Raw genomic sequence first — 25,279 nt, forward strand, 5'->3', positions numbered from 1 at the left:
CTGACCCCTCTTCTCTCCTCAGGGTTCAGTTGGTGAGAAAGGAGCTGAGGGTACTGCTGGAAACGACGGGCCCAGGGTGAGAGTCACCTTACACATACATATCTACACATATCTTTATGAGTCACCTAAATGGATTACATCAATGGATTTAAGCCAAAATAACATCTTAAAATGTCACTCACTCACAACAACATTTTGTTACATTAAAGATGAATGATATAATGTCCAAATGTAGTGACGTCATCATAACCAATTTTACGCCCTGGGTTGAGTGTAGGCAGCTTTTGATGCACACTAGTTTCATTGGTTTCACAACCATAGTAAGTTGTTCACAGCAAGTTGTCATATATTTGAAGTCCTGTTTGTTTTTCATTTGAAGGGACTTCCTGGTCCAGTTGGACCAACAGGAGGCATTGGGCTCAATGGTAATAAGGTAAAGCGATCATCGCTCAAATTTATTCATAAAGCCCTTTTTACATCATCACTTGTCACAAACTGCTTTTATAGTAACCCGGCCTAGACCCCAAAGGAGCATCCACTATACACTCAACAACAGCACTTAGACAGACAGACTAGTTGAACATACACTGTAGCTGAGAACACTTATCCATATTAAGGCCTCAGTGCATACCACAGATACCCAGACAATATATTATATTTGTTTGTTTTAGGGAGAGGCCGGCCCTAAAGGGCCCCCTGGACGTCGAGGAGCGAGAGCAGTCACCGTAAGTACTGTGATTAGTTTTGTAAAAATTATTGACGCACGTGAAATACTGTAAATTGTCTTGTGTACAATTGTCCCACAGTAAAAAAATGCAATTGCAACATACTGTTAATAGTTCTCATATACCTCTGTATTGACCTCTGACCCTCCATATGTTTTAGGGGGCTTCTGGAGAGCCTGGTCCAATCGGTGCAGTAGGATTCCCTGGGCCTCCTGTGAGTGGCTTTCAAACAATGTTAAAGGGCCTGTCATGCCAAATAGTATCCGCTATGACAGGCCCCGCCCTGTTGTATGGTGTCCCTTGATGTTGTGCTAATTTGTCAACCTTGGCTTGGTGTTGTTACAGGCGTTGTCTGAACAGATTATGCTGCAAACATCCTCCTGTATAATGTAGAATTAACCTTTCAGTTCTGAGCGAAAATGTCGTCTTGAGGCTAATGGGCCGAATCCAAATCCTAACTTTGATGTCATTGGGAAACTTCTGTGAACATTTCAGTAATGGTCAAAGTTAATAACCATTTCCATATAACCACATAGTAACCGTATCCATGGTGAGGCTTGGAAGTCGTTTTGCATGGTGATTCATTTGCCCAGTAATCGTGGTTATTATGTCCGACTCTTCGCAGGGTCCCGATGGGCAACCCGGGGTCAAAGGTGAACCAGGAGAGGGGGGTCAGAAGGGTGAGGCTGGAGCACAGGGACCCCAAGGAACAGCTGGTAAACTTGGTTCACAGGGTCCTGTTGGTGTGACTGGACTAAAGGGGGCCAGAGGAACACAGGGGGCCGCGGTGAGTGAGTCGTACTGAGGGTTACGTATAACGGTTGGAGCACTTTACCATGGTATTTACTGTAGAAATAGACCTGGTCATGGTTACTCAGCACAGAGTATGAATGCTTTCCTAGGGAATTCACTGAATTTGTAGTATGTTGATATTTTCTGATAAGAATTTCCTCTGTCATTTTCAGGGTGGGTCTGGTTTCCCAGGTTTCCCAGGGGGAGTTGGTCCAGCTGGCTCCGCTGTGAGTTAATCCAACTATCAACCAATCAAATCAATTTATACCTATGAGATCACAAATAAATGATTTCATAAATCATAGAACAATATAGTAAAATATGTTATTTTATTCACGTTGTCTCTCCACTCTTCCAGGGTGCGGTAGGGGCGCCTGGAGACATTGGTACCCCAGGGAAGGCAGGTACTCCTGGACTTAGAGGTGAGAATGGAGGCCCTGGGCGTGTAGGAGAGAGAGGGGCCCCGGGCCCAGCTGGTGCCCCGGGAGACAAGGGAGAGCCTGGAGAAGATGGACCAGGGGTAAATATGAGAGAGTTACAGAAGTAATAGTTTTACCTGTATTGCTTCATCTTTTGTTTACATCGAAAGTGGTTTACAGAGCGAGACGTCTCTGCCATCCTCCATTACTCTATACTTATTTTGCTATATAGCAAATATCTGAAGTTACCATTGGCCAATGGGATGGATCCACCTGTTAAAAGGTCTTTGTTTCTGACAGGGCCCTGATGGGCCGGCGGGACCACCAGGCATCTCAGGACAGAGAGGTGTTGTGGGCATACCTGGAGTCAGAGGAGAGAGCGGGATGGTTGGGCTCCCCGGTACTGCTGTACGTATGAGGCCTAGTCGATGGAACTCAAGTTCACATTCACCATTCATTTCTATAGCCTTGAGAGCAGTATCATTCTACCCAGAGCAGAGTGTTTTGAGTCCCAATCGAAGACTATACAGTACACGCACATACAATTTCCATTTGTGTCCTGACCAGTGATCTCACACTTATTTTCCAAGGGTGCACCCGGAAAATCAGGTGCCCCCGGAACTCGGGGAGACAAAGGTGCTGTCGGTGCAGTCGGGTTAGCAGGGGCAACTGGACCGAGAGGAGACCCTGGTCTTGAGGTATATCATTTAACTTCATTGACCCATGACTGTTCTTTCTGTGGGTTCAGTGAACCCATTTCCATTAAAACCAACTGTGGATTAAAACTCACACACACACCTTTCATTCATGTGGGAACTATAATAGTTCACCTGAAAAGCAGGTCTTTACTGTAACAGAAGGATACTGTACTATACAGCACAGGTAAACTTAATGCAGCAATCTGTCTTTACAGGGTAATGCTGGGTCTGATGGGGTACCTGGCAAGGATGGACTTATAGGAGCCAGGGTAAGACACAACTACAGATGGACAAGAAACTTTATGGAAATGTATGATCAAACTATTTCACCAGATAATGTCTGTCTGTCTGTAGGGAGATAGAGGGAATCCTGGTGCTGAGGGTCTTGCTGGAACTCCGGGGCTTCATGGCTCTGTTGGTCCAGTCGGCACCTCTGGTGTCCCTGGGAAGAGAGGAGACAATGTGAGTAACCTGGACATTGCCACAATGCCATTGCCATTGCAAATGACCACACCAACATTCAGAGCCTTCTAACCCTGAGACATGACTGTAGACTCTTATGGAGTTAGAGATCATAGGAGTCTACAGTGTATGAGGTCAAATCCAGTACAAAAATATATGCACTCACTACTGTAAGTCTCTCTGGATAAGAGCTTCTGCTAAATGGCTAAAATGTAAAATGTAATGTTTCAGGGTTAAGGGCTGTCATGCTCTGAGTAGATGTGGTTGGTAGTAGGAACCTAATTTCAGGTTGCTTCCCTTGACATTGGTTTTGTGTTTTTCAACACTAGGGTTCCAGAGGGCCTCCAGGACCCCAGGGAGAATCGGGGATCCGGGGGAAGCTGGTAAGAACACCTCTATTACATTTCCTACGAAGTAGAGTAAACTACTAGTGGTAGTAGTTTGCTTTTTGATTACTGAAGTACATATAAACTAGTGATGAGCACTGATATGGAAAATCTCCGTTTACTTTTTTTTACGGAACCAATATCGGTATCATATCAATTTGAATGAATAACATTGAAACAGTTGAATAACATTGCACTTCCATGGCTTTGTAAAGTTCAGACAGCTACTTGCTGATTGCCCATTGGGCCAGGTGTGTATGCTCTGTGGGCCTGACATACCCAACCAGTTTGAATACAATGGGAAGCCCGTTCCAAGTTTTAATGTCACATGCACAAGTACATGGAAATGTCTTTCTTGCTAACTCAAAACCCAACAATGCAATAATCAATAACAATGTATTACTAGAAAAAACACACAAGGAATAGGAAATATGAAATACACTATAAAGTAAGTAAGCATACTATATACAGGAAATATTCAAAAGGTCAGTTCCAATACCATATTTACATGTGCAGGGATACTGGAGTGAGGACGGTAGTAGATATATATAGGTTATTAGACAAAAGGATATAAATTCAACAGAGTAGCAGCAGCTTGTATGTGAGTGGGTGTGCGGGTGTGTAGTGTGGCAGCAGAGAAAATAATCTATGCCTTGGGTGGTTGGAGTCTTTGACGGTGTGATGGCCCATCAGCAGACAGGGAAGTTAACTAAATTGAGAGCCTGTGAGAGGGTTCTGTGTCTGCAGGAACAGTCTTCTATGCTCTTTTACATAATAATACTAGATTAACAGCAAGGATAAACCGCTGTCACGATATGCCTTGCTCATATCGATATCGAACTATATCGATAGCATATTGAATTATCGATATTGGTGCCCACCACTAAGATGAACCTATGCTATTGAAACAGTAACCTGTATCTATTGACATAGACCAGTAAGCCCACGTTGCATTTGTCTCAAATGAATGTTATGGAGAAGTTAGATATTCATCTGGATAAATCTGCTCACAGTAATTTACAGCAAATGTTAATGTCTTTTTTTTTATCCTAGGGGCCTCAAGGGCCACAGGGAGACAGGGGAGCCAAAGGAGACCAAGGAGAAAGGGGACAGAAAGGACACAGAGGCTTCACTGGATTGCAAGGCTTACCTGGGACAACAGTAAGGGAAAAAACGGCCCAAACGCTATTAAAAGGCATAATCTGTCATTTAATTTATGGAAAATCGTATTAACCTGGCAAAATCAATGATATGATGCTATGATTATTAATTATTGTCAGCCAATAACAGGCTAATTTAATGGGCTTCTGTTTGTAGGGACAATCTGGGGATGTTGGAGCTCGAGGAATTGTAGGACCTACTGGACAGAGAGTAGGTGCACTGAATAAGCTGTTAATGCCTCAGTATAATGGTCCATTTGTGTGTACTGTTTGTTTCCCTTCATAAACCCCATTGTGTTTCTCATCAGGGCCCCCCTGGTGTAGTTGGCCCCGCAGGAGGTGATGGACAAATCGGGCTGACCGGGCCCATGGGCTCCCCTGGATCAAGAGGAATAAGTGGAGACATCGGACCTCAGGTGAGACGTTAGAGACTATTAACCAGTGGTTCTGTTGTCATTCTGCTGGTTGGATCCGCTATGACTTTCAAATGGATATCAGAATAAACCAGGCTTTGGATGTTGATAAGTTGAATTGCTTGTCTGTAATGCAAATAAGTCATAAGTGACACATTCACAGTGTTTCTAATGTAAAAGAAGCCAACAAGCAGACATGGCATATCAAAAGGACAGTAACATACCTGTTTTCTTGACTTCTCGCCTCTTTCCCAGGGGCCTCCTGGAGATGATGGTCCACCCGGTCCCCCAGGGACCCCTGGCCCTCCCACTGCTGGGGCTGATATGTTCAGCCTTGGCAGCTCCTTTGACTACGAATACGGCGAGGACCAGGATGGACCACCTCCACCCCCAGAGTTTAACGGGGATGAATCAGCCCCCCCTCAACCCCCTCCAGAGTCCAACTGGGACGACTCCGGCCCCCATCCCCCTCCAGAGTTCAACGAGGATGAGGCGCGTCCCAATAAGGCCTCAACCGTCCTCAGGGCAGACCAGGGCATCCAGACCACGCTGAAGAGCCTCAGTGGAAACCTGCAGAACATGAAGTGCCCCGACGGCAGCCAGGCCAACCCCGCCAAAACCTGCCAGGACATCAAGCAGTGCCACGCCCTTAAAAAGACCGGTGGGTCCACTATTCACCAACGACTGTGTGTTGTTTTTTTTCTTGTTTTTTAGTTGCTTTTTGTCTTGCCTATTCTTTACTCAAGCTTTTGATTTGCTGCGATGTGGAAACGTTTTAGTTCACGGCCAAGTGTTGAGTTTCCTGCTCTTCCCCTTCAGCATTGAACTGTGTGTTAGTTTGGGTGTTATAGATGAATGAATGGATGGATACACTTGTTTTGTGATCTTAACTTTATTGACAAGTGGGGTCAGTGTGTCTAGTAGTCTAGTAGATGATGAGGTAGCTGAAGAGATACTAAGCTGATGTGTATCTATGTTCTGATACTTGGTCTTTCCATGTCCAGGAGACTACTGGCTGGACCCCAACCAGGGCAGTACCAAGGATGTTATCAAGGTGTTCTGCAACATGGAGACTGGTGAGACCTGCATCTCAGCCCACCCCATCTCAGCCAGCATCCCTCGCAAAACATGGTGGACCAAATCTACTCCCACTGCCAGCAAACCTGTCTGGTTTGGAGCAAACATGAATGGAGGAACTAAAGTGAGTATATACAATATACCCAATGTCTATTCAATGAACGCAAGTAGTATATAGATGATAGCTTTACATTGTGGAAACCTCTAAAGCGGCCAACTGCTTCTATGAATACACTAGCTACCATAATGTATAATAAATTCACCACAATACTGCTTTAAAAACATACATCCTCTGCTGCCTTGATTATATAGGAATGGAATACCTGGAGCTGTTTGTGAAAAACCGTTACACCTCCAGGTGTATTTTTCTAACATTTATGTAAAAACTGAAATGTTGATGAATGTATACTAGTGTCCCTGTTAAATACTTTTGTTCAATAAACATTTGATTCCAGTTTAGCTACGGCAACAAGGAGGAGCTGCCCAACGCCGTAACCATTCAGATTAGGCTAATCCGCCTGCTGTCTAAGGAGGGTGTCCAGAATATCACCTACCACTGCAGGAACAGCGTGGCCGTGAATGACGAAGCCACAGGCAACCTGAAGAAGGCTCTGGTCCTCAAGGGCTCCAACGGACAGGAGGTCAAGGCTCAGGGCAACGCCCGCCTCAGATACACTGTCCTGGAGGACGGCTGCTCCGTAAGTCACCTAACTACCTGCCTACCTACCTATACTTACCTATACCTACAGTATACCTGCTTTACCTACCTACCTACCTACAGTATACCTACCTACCTACCTACCTACCTACCTACCTACCTACCTACCTGCCTATACCTACAGTATACCTACCTACCTATACCTACTTCTACCTACAGTATACCTTGCGAAGGTTTTCACCCCCCTTGGCATTTTTCCTATTTTGTTGCCTTACAACCTGGAATTAAAATAGATTTTTGGGGGGTTTGTATCATTTGATTTACACAACATGCCTACCACTTTGAAGATGCAAAATATTTTGTATTGTGAAACCAACAAGAAATAAGACAAAAAAAACAGAAAGCTTGAGCGTGCATAATTATTCACCGACCCAAAGTCAATACTTCGTAGAGCCACCTTTTGCAGCAATTACAGCTGCAAGTATCTTGGGGTATGTCTCTATAAGCTTGGCACATCTAGCCACTGGGATTTTTGCCCATTCTTCAAGGCAAAACTGCTCCAGCTCCTTCAAGTTGGATGGGTTCCGCTGGTGTACAGCAATCTTTAAGTCATACCACAGATTCTCAATTGGATTGAGGTCTGGGCTTTGACTAGGCCATTCCAAGACATTTAAATGTTTCCCCTTAAACCACTCGAGTGTTGCTTTATCAGTATGCTTAGGGTCATTGTCCTGCTGGAAGGTGAACCTCCGTCCCAGTCTCAAATCTCTGGAAGACTGAAACAGATCTCCCTCAAGAATTTCCCTGTATTTAGCGCCATCCATCATTCCTTAAATTCTGACCAGTTTCTCAGTCCCTGCCTATGAAAAACATCCCCACAGCTGATGCTGCCACCACCATGCTTCACTGTGGGGATGGTGTTCTCGGGGTGATGAGAGGCGTCGGGTTTGCGCCAGACATAGCGTTTCCTTGAATGCAACTCTGCCTAGAAGGTCATCATCCCAGAGTCGCCTCTTCACTGTTGACGTTGAGACTGGTGTTTTGCGGGTACTATTTAATGAAGCTGCCATTTGAGGACCCGTGAGGCGTCTGTTTCTCTAGACACTCTAATGTATTTGTCCTCTTGCTCAATTGTGCACCGGGGCCTCCCACTCCTCTTTCTATTCTGGTTAGAGCCAGAAGTTTTCAGCTGTGCTAACATAATTGCAAAATGGTTTTCTAATGATCAGTTAGCCTTTTAAAATGATAAACTTGGATTAGCAAACACAACCTGCCATTGGAACACAGGACTGATGGTTGCTGATAATGGGCTTCTGTACACCTATGTAGCTATTCCATAAAAAAATCAGCCGTTTCCAGCTACAATAGCCATTTACAACATTAACAATGTCTACACTGTATTTCAGATCAATTTGATGTTATTTTAATGGACAAAAAATGTGCTATTCTTTCGAAAACAAGGACATTTCTAAGTGACCCCAAACATTTGAATGGTTATATATACAGTGGGGAGAACAAGTATTTGATACACTGCCGATTTTGCAGGTTTTCCTACTTACAAAGCATGTAGACGTCTGTAATTTTTTATCATATGTACACTTCAACTGTGAGAGACGGAATCTAAAACAAAAATCTAGAAAATCACATTGTATGATTTTTAAGGAATTAATTTGCATTTTATTGCATGACATAAGTATTTGATCACCTACCAACCAGTAAGAATTCCGGCTCTCACAGACCTGTTAGTTTTTCTTTAAGAAGCCCTCCTGTTCTCCACTCATTACCTGTATTAACTGCACCTGTTTGAACTTGTTACCTGTATAAAAGACACCTGTCCACACACTCAATCAAACAGACTCCAATCTCTCCACAATGGCCAAGACCAGAGAGCTGTGTAAGGACATCAGGGATAAAATTGTAGACCTGCACAAGGCTGGGATGGGCTACAGGACAATAGGCAAGCAGCTTGGTGAGAAGGCAACAACTGTTGGCGCAATTATTAGAAAATGTAAGAAGTTCAAGATGACGGTCAATCACCCTCGGTCTGGGGCTCCATGCAAGATCTCACCTCGTGGGGCATCAATGATCATGAGGAAGGTGAGGGATCAGCCCAGAACTACACGGCAGGACCTGGTCAATGACCTGAAGAGAGCTGGGACCACAGTCTCAAAGAAAACCATTAGTAACACACTACGCCGTCATGGATTAAAATCCTGCAGCGCACGCAAGGTCCCCCTGCTCAAGCCAGCGCATGTCCTGGCCCGTCTGAAGTTTGCCAATGACCATCTGGATGATCCAGAGGAGGAATGGGAGAAGGTCATGTGGTCTGATGAGACAAAAATAGAGCTTTTTGGTCTAAACACTCGCCGTGTTTGGAGGAAGAAGAAGGATGAGTACAACCCCAAGAACACCATCCCAACCGTGAAGCATGGAGGTGGAAACATCATTATTTGGGGATGCTTTTCTGCAAAGGGGACAGGACGACTGCACCGTATTGAGGGGAGGATGGATGGGGCCATGTATCGCGAGATGTTGAGTAAGAGCATTGAAGATGGGTCGTGGCTGGGTCTTCCAGCATGACAATGACCCGAAACACACAGCCAGGGCAACTAAGGAGTGGCTCCGTAAGAATCATCTCAAGGTCCTGGAGTGGCCTAGCCAGTCTCCAGACCTGAACCCAATAGAAAATCTTTGGAGGGAGCTGAAAGTCCGTATTGCCCAGCGACAGGTCTGTATGGAGGAGTGGGCCAAAATCCCTGCTGCAGTGTGTGCAAACCTGGTCAAGACCTACAGGAAACGTATGATCTCTGTAATTGCAAACAAAGGTTTCTGTACCAAATATTAAGTTCTGCTTCTCTGATGTATCAAATACTTAAGTCATGCAATAAAATGCAAATTAATTGCTTAAAAATTATACAATGTGATTTTCTGGATATTTGTTTTAGATTCCGTCTCTCACAGTTGAAGTGTAACTATGATAAAAATTACAGACCTCTACATGCTTTGTAAGTAGGAAAACCTGCAGAATCGGCAGTGTATCAAATACTTGTTCTCCCCACTGTATATATAACCATTCAAATGTTTGGGGTCACTTAGAAATGTCCTTGTTTTCGAAAGAATAGCACATTTGTGTGTGTGTGTATATATATATATATATATGGCCAAAGGTATGTGGACACCTGAACATCTCATTCCAAAATCTAATATATTGGGCGATTAGGCCTGGCTCGCAGTCAATGTTCTAATTCATCCCAAAGGTGTTAGATGGGGTTGAGGTCAGGGCTCTGTGCAGGCCAGTCAAGTTGTTCCACACCGATCTCGACAAACCATTTCTGTATGGACCTCGCTTTGTGCACGGGTGCATTGTCATGCTGAAACAGGAAAGGGCCTTCCCCAAACTGTTGCCACAACGTTGGAAGCACAGAATCGTCTAGAATGTCAGTGTATGCTGTAGTGTTAAGAGTTCCCTTCACTGGAACTAAGGGGCCTAGCCCAAACCAAAGAAAACAGCCCCAGACCATTATTCCTCCTGCACCCAACTTTACAGTTGGCACTATGCATTGGGGCAGGTACCGCTCTCCTGGCATCCGCCAAACCCAGATTTGTCCATCGGACTGCCAGATGGTGATGCGTGATTCATCACTCCAGAGAACGCGTTTCCACTGCTCCAGAGTCCAATGGTGGCGAGCTTTATACCACTCCAGCCGATGCTTGGCATTGCGCATTGTTATCTTAGGCTTGTGTGCGGCTGCTCGTCCATGGAAACCCATTTCATGAAGCTGCCGACGAACAGATCTTGTGCTGACATTGCTTCCAGAGGCAGTTTGAGTGTTGAGTGTTGGAATCGAGGACAGACGATTTTTACGCGCTACGCGCTTCAGCACTTGGCGGTCCCGTTCTGTGAGCTTGTTTGGCCTACCACTTCATGGCTGAGCTGTTGTTGCACCTAGACGTTTCAGCTTCACAATAACAGCACTTAAAGTTGACCAGGGGAGCTCTAGCAGGGCAGAAATTTGACGAAATGACTTGTTGGAAAGGTGGTGCAACTTTGAAAGTCACTGAGCTCTTCAGTAAGGCCTTTCTACTGCCAATGCTGGTCTATGGAGATTGCATGGCTGTGTGCCCGATGTTATACACCTGTCAGCAACGTGTGTGGCTGTAATAGCCGAATCCACAAATTTGAAGGGGTGTCCACATACTTTTGTATATATAGTGTACCTACCTACTATGGCTGTTTCGGTGACCGTAATACTGCCACACCGGCAGTCATGAGATATGACAGCAGTAAAATTCAGCGTGACTGTTGAGTCATGGTAATGTCCTCTTATGCACTCTGGACATGGATTAGTAGTTCCCAACTCGCTAACGATCATCAGGTCACTAATGGCCTGGTACTCAGGGTCTATTGTCCCTCTAACCACTCTGACATCAATGCAAATGCAATCGAAAATCACATCAACACTAACGGTGATTGAAAAAAATTTAATGACCGCCACAGCCCTACTACCCATCTATACCTACCTGCCTGCCTGCCCGCCCGCCCAACCAACCAACCAACCAACCATCTACCTACATAAGTTGTTGAATGTTTGAATCAGGTGTGCCAAAGTTGGTCTGGGAAGTGGGAACAAAAGTATTTTAGTATTGAATATTTTATTATGATCCACATTAGCTAGTACTAAAGCAGCAGCTACTCTACCTGGGGTCCACACAACACATAAATCAGAACATAATACAGAACAACAAGTACATCACAAGGACAGAACTACATACATTTAAAATAAGTAGACAAGCGTTCATACATTTATGACTTCATAGTCATGTAACTGTGGTTCTGTCCTATTATTTACTTGTTTACGTTGTATAGGACAATGAGTTGAATTCAGAAGTATAGATATGTCTTCTTATCCTCCTGTGTCCACAGATATCGAATGGAGACTGGGGCAAGACTGTGATTGAGTACAGGACTCAGACGCCAGCCAGACTACCTATCGTAGACTTGGCCCCCATGGACATTGGCAAGGAGGATCAGGAATTTGGCCTGGACATCGGACCTGTGTGTTTCTCCTAAACCCAACACACATGGATGGATTGATTTCTTTAACCCTTTGAGGAGTGCATTTTTTAGAACGCCATCCTCAGTTCTCAGTTTAAAGAGGCAATCTGGATTTCAAACATTCTTCAAGAATCAATGGCTATATATCATTCATTTAAAATATTGCCCCTTTAAGAATTAGGTTTCAGTTCAATAACTAATAATGATTAGACCCACCTGTTGTATAATGAACAACAACCCCTTGTGATGTCATCAATTAGAATCGGTTAGAATGTTGTCGTCCATTCTCCTCCAAAGGGTTAATTATTCCCAAGACTCTTGGACTACCTGCTGAAGCAATCAGCGTTGTACATAAAGGCCGGGCGGAGAAACATGTCCTGCCTGCTACTAAATTATTTATTGCATTTTTCCAAGATACAACTAAAGTTGTTAGTGCAATGGTACTGGTAGCAATTATTATTGAGGAATGCAGGTGAATTGTATTAGAAGGTAATTGTGACATAATGGAGTTTCAGGTCCTGAAGGTTTAAGCTTGTTGAAAACGTGACAATTTATGGAACTTAAGTTATGAGTGTCAGTGTTGTATGACGTTCCATCATACAGTTTCTCAGTGAATGCCACTAAATAGATATACTTTCACTTGATGTTGAGACAAAACAACAACAATTGTATTCCTTTTTCAAATGTAAATGAAACATAAGATTGTAAATTGCCCTTCACACGTTTATTATTCCTGTTTATTGTTGATATTATTATATTTTCTTCTTTCGACTGATGGTGTTACACCCAATAAAATGAATCTCATGCCCTTTTCAGTCAATCTGGTTTAAGGTTCAGGTCAGGATGAATAAAACAAATACCTTCCTATTCAATAACAGCGTTTGAATTATGCAGGGCCACAACTTTGGTTTTAGAAGTGGGGGGACATCATTTTATTTTTTTGCAATTTCAAAATGTGGGAGGGACATGTCCCCCCCTTCCCCAGTGAAAGTTGCGCCCCTGGAATGACGAGTTGGGGATATTTACATTTACATTTACGTCATTTCACCAATAATCCCAGAAGGAAAAATGTACAAGAGCAGACAAACTATTTATGTTTGATTTCTTTATTAAAATACTGTCTAATTTGTAATTAAAGAAGGATATAATGACAGTTTACATAGAAATCCTGGTCGGTCAACTTTCACAAAGCCTATATTTTTTGGAGAGATATAGATGCTCTTCCTTGATTAACATCCATACAGTTGAACTCTAATATATTGGCACACTTGCACGATTCACTATTTCTTCAAAATAATTTGTTGAAAGTTAAAGAACGTTGGTGTTCACGCATGTATTTGTTTGATTTATAACTGCACAGGACCAAGAAAAGAATTATAAACTGAAATTTAGATTTTTCACTTCAACGTTAAGAAAAATGGACTGGACTAAAGGTGGTAAATTGCAGGTGGCTACAGGGTCAAAATAGCCATTCAACCAGTTTTGAAAATTGAAAACAGAATATTCTGCTCTATTGCTCTATTAAAGTGCAAGGGTGCCGATATATATTAGAGCGCAACAGTAGATGAACATGGCACTGAGTTTATTTGCCATGCGTAATAAATCTTACAAGAGCTCTTATATTAAAGTCAACATTAAAAACTGTAAGAAAGTTTAGAACAAGCAGTAACAATTATAGGCATAATTAATTAAGTCAAATTCCCCCAGGAAATGACCACACATCCAAAGAAAAATACAAGTTCAGGGTTGAGTGGAACAACATAGACTGAAGATCAGAAGCAGGTAACAGTCCACTGTTTCTCTCATCTCTATCAAATGCAAAATGTAGAAAAGCTTTTAACCAACTAAAGTCTCCCACTCCCAAGGAGATTAGATTCCTAATTTCTGTAAAACTTCATCAACAGTGGGCACAAGATCATCTCCAAATTCCCAGAGGCTTCTGTCGAGGACCAGCTGCTCATTGGTCCAGCTCTCTCTCTGAGCCTTTTTCACCTGCATGATCTTACACACGTCGGACGGAACCCTCACAGTGTCCCCATAGTTCTGTGTCACCTCAAACATGGCCGTCTGCAGCACCAAACGGGGGTTGACCACCATCTTGTAGGAGCGGAAGGCGTCTTCAAGAACAGGCTCTCTATCAATCAATCAATTTTATTTTATATAGCCCTTCTTACATCAGCTAATATCTCGAAGTGCTGTACAGAAACCCAGCCTAAAACCCCAAACAGCTAGTAATGCAGGTGTAGAAGCACGGTGGCTAGGAAAAACTCCCTATAGATGTAGTCCAGCAGATCCACCCCCGGCGCCCTCCTCTGGGCGGAATGGTCTGGCGTAGCGGTACCGGCTGTGGCAGGGAAGAGGTGCGTCTCCATTAGGAACACGGCTGCGTCGGGGTGCTGCCCCTGCAGGTCCTCCATGAGGGGCAGCAGAGAGCTGTGTGAGACCGGGACCAGGAGCTGATCAACGTCAGCCAGGAGGACGTACCGCGACCTGTACATGTTCCTGTAGATGCACTCGTTCATGATAGTCAGCTGGCCGTTTAAGTGGATATCCCCTTCCAGCTCCTGGGCCTCCCACCCAGTAGAGGGCTTGAGGAAGTGGTTGATGGGCCAGCCGATCACCTCCAGAGTGCCCTCCTCTGCGTAGTGCTTGAGGACCTTCTCCAGGTCAGGCCCACAGCTGGTGAGGTAGAGGACAACCCTCCGCACCCCCAGGAGCTTGTAAAACTCCATGGTCTGGACAAACTGTTGGACGTTGTTGTAGTCTCCAAACATGCTGGACATACACACGGTGAGGTAAAAGGGGAAGTCCTCCCGTCTCTCCCGGTTTTGGATGCTCAGAAACAGCCGGTTGAGGGCGTCCTGGCTGTAGAGAGATGTGCTGAGAGTGACGTGCGTGGCGTTGCATCCTAGTCCTTCGCGGCAAAGAATGTCTGCAGCCACATACGGGTATCCATAGTGGACGCTGTGCGTTACGACAGCAGCTGGAACGACCTGGGGGGCGTGTCCAGAGCAGCACAACACACAGTACAGAGACATGGGTCGGTCTCTGTTGACCATGGCAACGATGCGCGTGGCTCCCCCTTTCCTGTGGTCCTGGTATGCAGACACCATTAGATGCATTGAACCCTTGACTGGTGTTACAGTCTCATTGGCTGTGTGAAGAGGGCAGGTAGAGAGATCAGGGGGAGGAAGGCAGCGTACTTCAGTAGAGTTGGATCTGAAAGTCACCAATGGGTTAGACAGTGTGACAGACACTGTGACAGACAGACACAGGATGATCAAACCAACTTTCCATATCTGACTCCTGGTTTGGTGCACGTCAGCCATCTGATCTGTTGGAGACCTATAGGAGGATCATGTCACAATCAACAATCATGATGATAACACAACGATAGTAACAACAACAACCGTCATCATCATCACAAACATCCTCACTATCCCTGTCATAATCAAAACATACACAGGAGTATTATCAGTGATGCACTGAACAATCAGACAGAGAAAATCAAGTCAAACTAGCTTTCAATCAGCTTAAACCTGTCATTCTGACAGCAACATTCCAACGGTGTAATTAATACATTTCATATACAGTATGCTATAGCAAAAAATTATCATTTGGTTGTGTTCATGAAGGCCTTGGGTAACAACATTAGCATACCATTTTTATTTTATTTCAATTAACACGATAGCATTTTAATTAGTTTATGTTACTGTAGGTTATATGTACAAACTAAAAAACACAAACATTAAAGTGTTCAATCAATTTTATTTGTGGAGTGACTTTGTTAAAACTATGAAATAGAAAGCATATGTGTTTGAACATTGTAACAGGTTATTTTTATAAAGACAAAATAAAAGTAAAATACCTCAACCACCCAGAGCAGTCAAGACGCGCGGTCAAATGATGACATCAATAGCCTAAACATAATAATATGCCATTTAGCAGATGCTTTTATCCAAAGAGACTTAGTCATGCGTGCATTTAAAAAAAAAAATTGTGTATGGGTGGTCGCGGGGATCGAACCCACTACCTTAGTGTTACAAGCACCGTGCTCTAACAGCTGAGCTACAGAGGACCACATCTTTAGAAGGGCCAAGTGGCCTTGATAAATAGTGAAACTCAATAATGATATTATAATGAATATAAGTGTCGATATGACAGCAGTCAAAAATAGTCCATTATTGTCAGCTTGTGCTTCTGTGCGTCTTCACGCAATGGCATCAGTTGGATTTCATTTAGCTGTCCTAACAGTTGGCACAATTTTCGTAGCTTTCACTTGCTCGTCACACTTCGACATAACTTTGTTTGGTTGTAGTGCATAATAGTCTCCTGTTTTCACTTTATTTTGTGTTCCAGTTGTCTTGTCATCCTTCAGCACTTGTGGAGTACAACAATTGCCAAGGTGCCTTATTTTGAGCAGAGGGAGGGAGATACCATCTCACTTTGTTCATGGTGCCGGTCAGAACTGTTTTCTTTGCGCGCAAGTTGTTCGCCAATGACAATGAAGGAAGAAATTGTCCATGGTGACAGTTATCTTGCCAAGGTAAAGTTCAACAAGCCTCACCACATTCTCCGACACTCGCTCAACTGCTGCCCGATGTTGATATTTTCCCAGCTATTGAAAGCCATTCAACATGTACAGTGCTATGAAAAAGTATTTGCCCCCTTTCTAATTTTCTCTACTTTTGCATATTTGTGATACTGAATGTTATCAGATCTTCAACCAAAACCTAATATTAGATAAAGGGAACATAAGTGAACAAATAACACAATAATTACATATTTATTTCATAAACAAAGTTATGCAACACCCAATTCCCCTGTGTGAAAAAGTAATTGCCCCCTTACACTCAATAACTGGTTGTGCCACCTTTAGCTGCAATGACTCCAACCAAATGCTTCCTGTAGTTGTTGATCAGTCTCTCACATCGCTGTGGAGGAATTTTGGCCCACTCTTCCATGCAGAACTGCTTTAACTCAGTGACGTGTGGGTTTTCAAGCATGAACTGCTCGTTTCAAGTCCTGCCACAACATCTCAATTGGAAATTTGGTCTGGACTTTGACTAGGCCATTCCAAAACGTCCAATTTGTTGCTTTTTAGCAATTTTCATGTAGACTTGATTGTGTGTTTTGGATCATTGTCTTGCTGCATGACCCAGCTGCGCTTCAGCTTCAGCTCACAGAGGGATGGTCTGACATTCTTCTGTAGAATTCTCTGATACAGAGCAGAATTCATGGTTCCTTCTATTAAGGCAAGTCATCCAGGTCCTGAGGCAGCAAAGCATCCCCAAACCATCACACCACCACCACCATGCTTGACCTTTGGTATGATGTTCTTACTGTGGAATGCAGAGTTTGGTTTTCGCCAGGCATTACTGGAACCATGTCGTCCAAAAAGTTATACTTTTGAATCATCTGTCCATAGAACGTTCTTCCAAGCGTCTTGATGATCATCCAGGTGCTTTTTGGCAAACTTGAGTCAACTTTTTGGACGAGACGGGTCCCATTATGCCTGGCGAAAACCAAACACTGCATTCCACAGTAAGAACATCATACCAAAGGTCAAGCATGGTGGTGGTGGTGTCGTTCTGCGGTCAACAAGGCACAGTTCATCTCAGCCTATGCTACCCTCCAGTCCCTCGACTTCTAGGTGCTGACGGAAACATGGATTACCACAGAAAACACTGCTACTCCTACTGCTCTTTCCTCGTCTGACCATGTGTTCTTGCATACCCCGAGAGCATATGGTCATCGCCCTCCAGGTTCCCTTGGAGAGTTCATCAATGAGCTTGACACCTTGATAATTTCCTTTCCTGAGGATGGCTCACCCCTCACAGTTCTGGGTGACTTTAACCTCCCTACGTCTGCCTTTGACTCATTTCTCTCTGCCTCCTTCTTTCCACTCCTTTCTTCTTTTGACCTCACCCTCTCACCGTCCCCCACTACTCACAGGGCAGGCAATACGCTTGACCTCATCTTTACTAGATGCTGTTCTTCTACTAATCTCACTGCAACTCCCCTCCAAGTCTCCGACCACTACTTTGTATCCTTTTCTCTCTCGCTCTCCTCCAACACTACTCACTCTGCCCCTACTCCGATGGTAATGTGCCGTCGCAACCTTTGCTCTCTCTCTCCCGCTACTCTCTCCTCTTCCATCCTATCATCTCTTCCCTCTGCTAAATCCTTCTCCCTCCGATCTCCTGATTCTGCCTCCTCAACCCTCCTCTCCTCCCTTTCTGCATCTTTTGACTCTCTATGTCCCCTATCTTCCCGTCCGGCTCAGTCCTCCCCTTCTGCTCCGTGGCTTGACGACTCATTGCGAGCTCACAGAAGAGGGCTCCGGGCAGCCGAGCGGAAATGGAGGAAAACTAGACTCCCTGCGGACCTGTCATCTTTTCACTCCCTCCTCTCTACATTCTCTTCCTCTGTTTCTGCTGCTAAAGCCACTTTCTACCACTCTAAATTCTAAGCCTCTGCCTCTAACCCTAGGAAGCGCTTTGCCACCTTATCCTCCCTGCTGAATCCCCCTCCTCCTCCCCCTCCGTCATCCCTCTCTGTGGATGACTTCGTCAACCATTTTGAAAAGAAGGTTGACGACATCCGATCCTCATTTATTAAGTCAAATGACACCGCTGGTCCTGCTCACACTGCCCTACCCTATGCTTTGACTTCTTTCTCCCCTCTTTCTCCAGCTGAAATCTTGCGACTTGTGACGGCCGGCCGCCCAACAACCTGCCCGCTTGACCCTATGCCCTCCTCTCTTCTCCAGACCATTTCCGGAGACCTTCTCCCTTACCTCACATCGCTCATCAACTCATCCTTGACCGCTGGCCATGTCCCTTCCATCTTCAAGAGAGCGAGAGTTGCACTCTCCTCAAAAAACCTACACTCGATCCCTCCGATGTCAACAACTACAGACCAGTATCCCTTCTTTCTTTTCTCTCCAAAACTCTTGAGCGTGCAGTCTCTAGCCAACTCTCCTGCTATCTCTCTCAGAATGACCTTCTTGATCCAAACCAGTCAGGTTTCAAGAATGATCATTCAACTGAGACAGCTCTTCTCTGTGTCACGGAGGCTCTCCACACTGCTAAAGCCAACTCTCTCTCCTCTGCTCTTATCCTTCTAGACCTATCCGCTGCCTTTGATACTGTGAACCATCAGATCCTCCTCTCCACCCTCTCCGAGTTGGACATCTCCGGCGCTGCTCACTCTTGGATTGCGTCCTACCTGACAGGTCGCTCCTACCAGGTTGCGTGGCGAGAATCTGTCTCCACACCACGTGCTCTCACCACTGGTGTCCCCCAGGGCTCAGTTCTAGGCCCTCTCCTATTCTCTCTATACACCAAGTCACTTGGCTCTGTCATATCCTCACATGGTTTCTCCTATCATTGCTACGCAGACGACACACAATTAATTTTCTCCTTTCCCCCTTCTGATGACCAGGTGGCGAATCGCATCTCTGCATGTCTGGCAGACATATCAGTGTGGATGTCGGATCACCACCTCAAGCTGAACCTCGGCAAGACGGAGCTGCTCTTCCTCCCGGGGAAGGACTGCCCGCTCCATGATCTCGCCATCACGGTTGACAACTCCGTTGTGTCCTCTCCCAGAGTGCAAAGAACCTTGGCGTGACCCTGTACAATACCCTGTCGTTCTCCGCTAACATCAAAGCGGTGACCCGTTCCTGCAGGTTCATGCTCTACAACATTCGCAGAGTACGACCCTACCTTACACAGAAAGCGGCACAGGTCCTAATCCAGACACTTGTCATCTCCCGTCTGGATTACTGCAACTCGCTGTTGGCTGGGCTCCCTGCCTGTGCCATTAAACCCCTTCAATTTATCCAGAGCGCTGCAGCCCGTCTGGTGTTCAACCTTCCCAATTTCTCTCTTGTCACCCCGCTCCTCCGCACACTCCACTGGCTTCCAGTTGAGGCTCGCATCTACTACAAGACCATGGTGCTTGCCTACAGAGCTGTGAGGGGAACGGCACCTCCTTACCTTCAGGCTCTGATCAGACCCTACACCCAAACGAGGGCACTACATTCATCCACCTCTGGCCTGCTAGCTCCCCTACCTCTACGGAAGCACAGTTCCCGCTCAGCCCAGTCAAAGCTATTCGCTGCTCTGGCACCCCAATGGTGGAACAAGCTCCCCCACGACGCCAGGACAGCGGAGTCACTTAACACCTTCCGGAGACACTTGAAACCCTACCTCTTTAAGGAATACCTGGAATAGTATAAAGTAATCCTTCTTCCCCCACCCCCCATAAAAAAAGTGGTTGTCCCACTGGCTATCATAAGTTGAATGCACTAATTTGTAAGTCGCTCTGGATAAGAGCGTCTGCTAAATGATGTAAATGTAAATGTACATACCATTTTAAGATTATAATAGAATGGCCTGCCCTGTTCTTCATTCACAATTGGTGATTACATAATTATGCATCGTTCCCTTACCCTTGCTCATCAACTCACCCATTGCCCAATCATCCTTTACTTAATTGATTTCATCTGTTGTTATAAGGCAGTGGTCACCAACCTTTTCTGAGTCAAGATCACCTTCGCAGTCAAAAAGCAAGCCGAGATCTACCGCTCAGAATTTTTTTTCAACATGACTTTAAAAATGTAACATTAACCTAATAAAACAGTTCTGTAGGAAGGAGGTTTGTGCAGTAAGCCTAATACATCACCACTGCATATTGGCTATATGCCTGGCCTGCCAATATTCTTCTTCCCAGACCATATTATTTTTCAAAATTCTACCTTTGATAACAAAATAGATCAGTTGGTGTAGCACTTGTGAGGCACAGCTGAGCATATATTGAAATAATTTGCTAATAATTTGCTTTTTTATTTTACTGGACTGACGGTACCTGCATGTGATGGTCATGGTGCTTTCAAGACAACTGGGAACTCGGAAAAAACGAGTTCAAATCATGACATCAGTAAACTTCCGGTCGGAAAAGTCGGAGCTCTAAAAAGATGCCCGAGTTTCCGATTTGGATGACCGTTCAAAACGATTTCACCAGTCGGATCTCGTTTTCTTCCGAGTTCCCAGTTGTCTTGAGCGCACTGAAGTTTGAAGTCGGACATATCCGAGTTCCCAGTTGTTTTGAACACAGCATTAGTCTCAGCGGAGGGAGGGAAAGAGCAGCAGATGTTCCGTCTCTCACTGTCCCTGCTCTCTCCTTCCTTTCCTCCAGTGAGACTGACCAGAGAGAGGGGACATAGTCTTCCACTTGATGGCGAAAATCGAGTCGCACTGAATCTGCCTCAGGCAGAACTTCATGTTGTTCCCATGACCAGAGAAAGTGAAATACTCCTCGATATTAACATAGACACGACGAGCTGCTAATAACAATAAAAACGCGGGGCTATCGATTATGGAGGACTAAAAGTGCCACAATTAAATAAATAAATACACCATTAAATAATTACTTAAATGTGTCATTAATTAATTAAAATTAGAATTAAATACATAAATGTGTAATTAAATGTATCATTAATTAATTCAAATACCGATTCATTTTATGTAAAATACATATATAATTATTTCACTATTTACATTTACATTTCATGATCCTGCATTGCAGTGATTCATGAATTACTTAAAACTGTCAAACTGACCCATCAAAGTCAGTGGGCGGGGCTAACGCGAATCTAGTCTGATCCATTGCTTTGGTCTGAAGTAGAGTAGGCCAACCTGGATAGAGACAATGGAGGATCTCCGTGAACTTTCCAGGGAGTTGGTTAGAGACATTTTAAACTTAGCAGAGGATGTAGAAGCAGGACCTGCTGACCCAGAGCATGTAGCTAGTAAAGCAGAGGAACTTATTGAAGTTGTTGGAGTCATTTCCGCACTTTCCGACGAAGATATCGACCACAGAGTGATTGCAAATCTAGAAGAAGTTGTCCACCGCTTCTCTGGTACCAGGGCACTTCAGGCCCAACACACACAGGGACCGGGGCGTTTGGCGTTTGACATACCGAGTGCAGTTCTGGAGCATCAACTTCTTTGTGGAGTTCCCGCAGTTCAAATTGCAGCGATGTTCGGTGTGTCAAAGAGGACCATCAGGAGGCGCATGCAACAATACAGTTTAAGGTATTTACACTAAATTCATGAGTTTTCTGTTTATGAATTGCTGCTCTCATACACTCGGAAAGAATATGACGTTTAAGGTAACATTACTTGATGTTGTGTTTTTCTTGTTTGTACAGAAAGACAGATCTCTATTCAGCTGTGAATGATGAGGAGTTAGACCGTATTGTAAGTGAAATTCACAGAAGTCATCCAAACACCGGCTACAAGCTAATGCGTGGTCACCTGAATGCAAGAGGTGTGCATGTTCCAAGTGAGTAGATAATAATATGGGCATTATTTAAATGTATTTTTAATTTGGAGCTCTGCCCCTTTGAAAGGTGAAGGAAGCCCGCTTATGGAAAGACATCGCCTCTGAGATGTAGAATGTGTAGAAGAAATGTGAAGAGAAACACACATTTCAGGACGGCTGACTTGTATCATCAGGATAGACATGTCCTGTGATTTTTAGCCTCCTGTTTAATAGAGGTGGAACAATATCTGACAGTAATATTCTCAGCTGTCCGGATGTGCCCCTGCTGTAAAGGGTATAATATAATCATAGAAAAGCAAAATATCATAGGAGGCAAAAAATCTCAGGTCATCTCTGTTCGAGCATGTGGTATCTATCTATCTATCTATCTATCTATCTATCTATCTATATATGTGTGTATATATATGTATATGTGTATATATATGTATATATATGTGTGTATGTATATATATATATATAAATATATATATATATATATATATAAATATATGTATGTATGTATATATATGTATGTATATGTATGTATATATATATATATATATATATATGTATGTATGTATATGTACAATATCTGACAGTAAAGTACATTTTTGAAGCTGTGGTGGTTCTGTAATAGTTGACTGTTTTACACACATTATTTATTTTATTATGACACCACTATATCCTCAAAATAAGTAGCCAGTGAGTGTGTGGTTATTCATTTTAAATTCCTCCCCTCAGTCTCAAGACTGCAAGAGTCTTTACGCAGAGTCAATGCAGAGGGAGTCTACATGAGACGTCTGAGGCTGCGTGTATTAAGGCGACGGCAGTATTTTGTTCCTGGCCCAAACTCTTTGTGGCATATAGATGGCCACCATAAGCTTATCAGGTCAGTGATATTAGCAGATAAACAATGCATCTTTCTATATGTTTCATTACAATTGTTATACAATAAAGTTATATTTTTTCATGTGTTTGCAACAGGTGGAGATTTGTTGTCCACGGTGGGGTGGATGGATTCAGTCGTTTAGTGGTCTACCTGACTGTGGCCGGCAATAATAGAGCTCATACGGTCTTACAGAGCTTTATCGCCGCTGTTGAGCAGTATGGGCTGCCATCAAGGGTACGGTCTGACAAAGGGGGGGAGAATGCAGATGTAGCAGAATTCATGATCAGAAGCAGAGGTACCGACAGGAATTCACACATCACAGGCAGAAGTGTCCACAATCAGCGGTAAAGAAATATGTTTGGCAACTAGTGTCGTATATGATGAATGGTGGTCATTATTGCCGTCAACAAAAAGTTCGCTATGCTGCATCGTGTTAGAGGCTTTTATTAAAATCCCGAATTTACAGCATAGATACAGACTCGCGATGTCCGGAGAACGGCTCCCAGATTGCTATGGCCGTTCTGCCGTCTCATCGTTTACCCCCTATTTATAAACAATGCAAAAAGAGGAGTGACTCCCCTCTTCTGGCCAATCACCAGTCTCCCCTGGGGCATCACCCTCCCAACGCTACATTTGAACTAAGATCATAAAACAACATTCTTTGTTCCTCCAAAACATTTAACAAAGGCATAATCTTCAGATACGATATTCCCCCCTTTCGAGACGAAATAAACGTCTCGAAAACAAACAGAATAAGATTATGACTACTAACCATTTATCTTATTGAGTATCTTTATCATTAAACCAAACACATTCTCCTCTAGAGTGTAAATACCTTTCTATGAAATACCTGTTTATGAAGTGTGAATACACTACTATGACATATGAAGAAATCTCTATGGAGTGTAAATACATTACTATGACATATGAACAACTGTTTATGAAGTATGAACACATTACTATGAATTATGAATAAATCTCTATGGAGTGTGAGAGCGAAAAACTGTCCAGCAGCCATCCATCCATATCAATCAAGACAGTAAAATTCTCTCACGGTCCCTCTGCCCCAGGCAACCACCGTCGGTACTCCAGATAACCTCATTAACCATGTAACTGCATTTGAAACTATGATGTAATTAAATACACATGTAAACAAAACCCTATCCATAAATATCCATTGTACGGCTGGTCAACCCATCGAATCGTACAATGAATCTCTCCCTTCCTAGACCTTCTGTCCCTAAACCCCATCGAAATAAACAAAAGCATCTAAGATCCTCATCTGCATTCAATAACATCAAACATCATTCTACTAAAATCAATACCTAAGAATATGACACCATTATGTATTACACATGTCTATATTTCATTGCCAACACTGGAATGTAGTCCACTACACTTCATCTCCCTGTAGTGTCCTCTTCCAATGGACTTGTTGATGATGGAATCAGCCACACCCTCCTTGTTTCATCTCCTCCAGTCATATTGTCCCTTCATATTGTCTTTGTTTGAGTATTCCAATCTCCACATGTTCTCCCAAATGCTTCTGGAATGACAAGAAAATAAACGACCAAACAGTATCTTTTGCAAAACAACATTTTCAAATTAAACCTCAACATCAATTTAAGAATATAAAAATGACCTATAAATGATGTATGAATCACATTAACCTATCCCCCCCTTGATTCATAAATCATACTAAAATCATACTAAAAAAAATGTTTTCCTTGAAATAATAAAAATAAAATGATCAAATAATCAAAAAGGATATTTATCCATCAGTAGTCCATCTAGATCCCCTCGTCCATCTTTATCCAGATCAGGAACAGTCAACACCGGCATCTGAGTGTTGTCTCCAGGCACCACTTCTCCAACCTATCTCAATCTCATAACTTTCTCAAAAGTCAGTACAAACATCACACAGTGTTATCAAAGCTTAAACTAGAATCTGACCCATCACTGCCCCTACTGGCCTAATTGATCTTGCATCCTCTCAGATCTCCCAAACACATCCCTTATAATGCATCTATAACCCTAGTGATATTATCTGAACTATCTGGACTCAAAGTATAACTAATATTTATCAATATTATCTTCCCAAATGTTACACCATACCATGAATGAAGTCCCCCCTTCTCCCTTAGACTTATTCTTCAATGATAGGCTTGAAGACTATGACATGTCGCCATGTCACCCTTTTAACCCTAGATTC

At 43.6% G+C, this 25,279-nt stretch overlaps 2 protein-coding genes and 1 long non-coding RNA gene across 3 annotated transcripts in view; 2 read left to right on the plus strand and 1 right to left on the minus strand.

Annotated features, from left to right (window-relative positions):
* LOC311109490 (uncharacterized protein) overlaps window positions 1-12,716 on the plus strand; it is a gene marked incomplete at its 5' end in the record, with an annotated part of 37,727 nt that extends 25,011 nt beyond the window's left edge. Inside the window, 17 exons of the mRNA XM_084152409.1 lie at window positions 23-76; window positions 886-939; window positions 1,351-1,512; window positions 1,691-1,744; window positions 1,876-2,037; window positions 2,237-2,344; window positions 2,527-2,634; window positions 2,850-2,903; window positions 2,989-3,096; window positions 3,426-3,479; window positions 4,536-4,643; window positions 4,800-4,853; window positions 4,951-5,058; window positions 5,311-5,716; window positions 6,060-6,256; window positions 6,588-6,830; window positions 11,715-12,716. Coding sequence (XP_084008535.1) covers window positions 23-76; window positions 886-939; window positions 1,351-1,512; window positions 1,691-1,744; window positions 1,876-2,037; window positions 2,237-2,344; window positions 2,527-2,634; window positions 2,850-2,903; window positions 2,989-3,096; window positions 3,426-3,479; window positions 4,536-4,643; window positions 4,800-4,853; window positions 4,951-5,058; window positions 5,311-5,716; window positions 6,060-6,256; window positions 6,588-6,830; window positions 11,715-11,861 — 2,181 coding nt within the window. The 3' untranslated portion in view covers window positions 11,862-12,716. The remainder of the gene's footprint in view (window positions 1-22; window positions 77-885; window positions 940-1,350; window positions 1,513-1,690; window positions 1,745-1,875; window positions 2,038-2,236; window positions 2,345-2,526; window positions 2,635-2,849; window positions 2,904-2,988; window positions 3,097-3,425; window positions 3,480-4,535; window positions 4,644-4,799; window positions 4,854-4,950; window positions 5,059-5,310; window positions 5,717-6,059; window positions 6,257-6,587; window positions 6,831-11,714) is intronic.
* A 241-nt stretch (window positions 12,717-12,957) lies between these two features.
* Window positions 12,958-25,279, minus strand: part of LOC311109470 (beta-1,4-galactosyltransferase galt-1-like) — a 29,731-nt gene continuing 17,409 nt past the window's right edge. The window contains exons 2-3 of the mRNA XM_084152387.1: window positions 14,115-15,191; window positions 12,958-13,980 (exon numbers count right to left, since the gene is read on the minus strand). Of these exons, the coding sequence (XP_084008513.1) occupies window positions 13,716-13,980; window positions 14,115-15,175 (1,326 nt within the window). The 5' untranslated portion in view covers window positions 15,176-15,191 and the 3' untranslated portion in view covers window positions 12,958-13,715. The remainder of the gene's footprint in view (window positions 13,981-14,114; window positions 15,192-25,279) is intronic.
* Window positions 22,115-23,421, plus strand: LOC311109920. Its single transcript, XR_014610652.1, has 3 exons — window positions 22,115-22,199; window positions 22,920-23,067; window positions 23,163-23,421. It is a non-coding gene; the product is annotated as an uncharacterized lncRNA (long non-coding RNA).

Source organism: Coregonus lavaretus, assembly GCF_964263955.1.
Source record: "Coregonus lavaretus genome assembly, chromosome: 35".
In the NCBI taxonomy this organism is placed as follows: Eukaryota; Metazoa; Chordata; class Actinopteri; order Salmoniformes; family Salmonidae; genus Coregonus; species Coregonus lavaretus.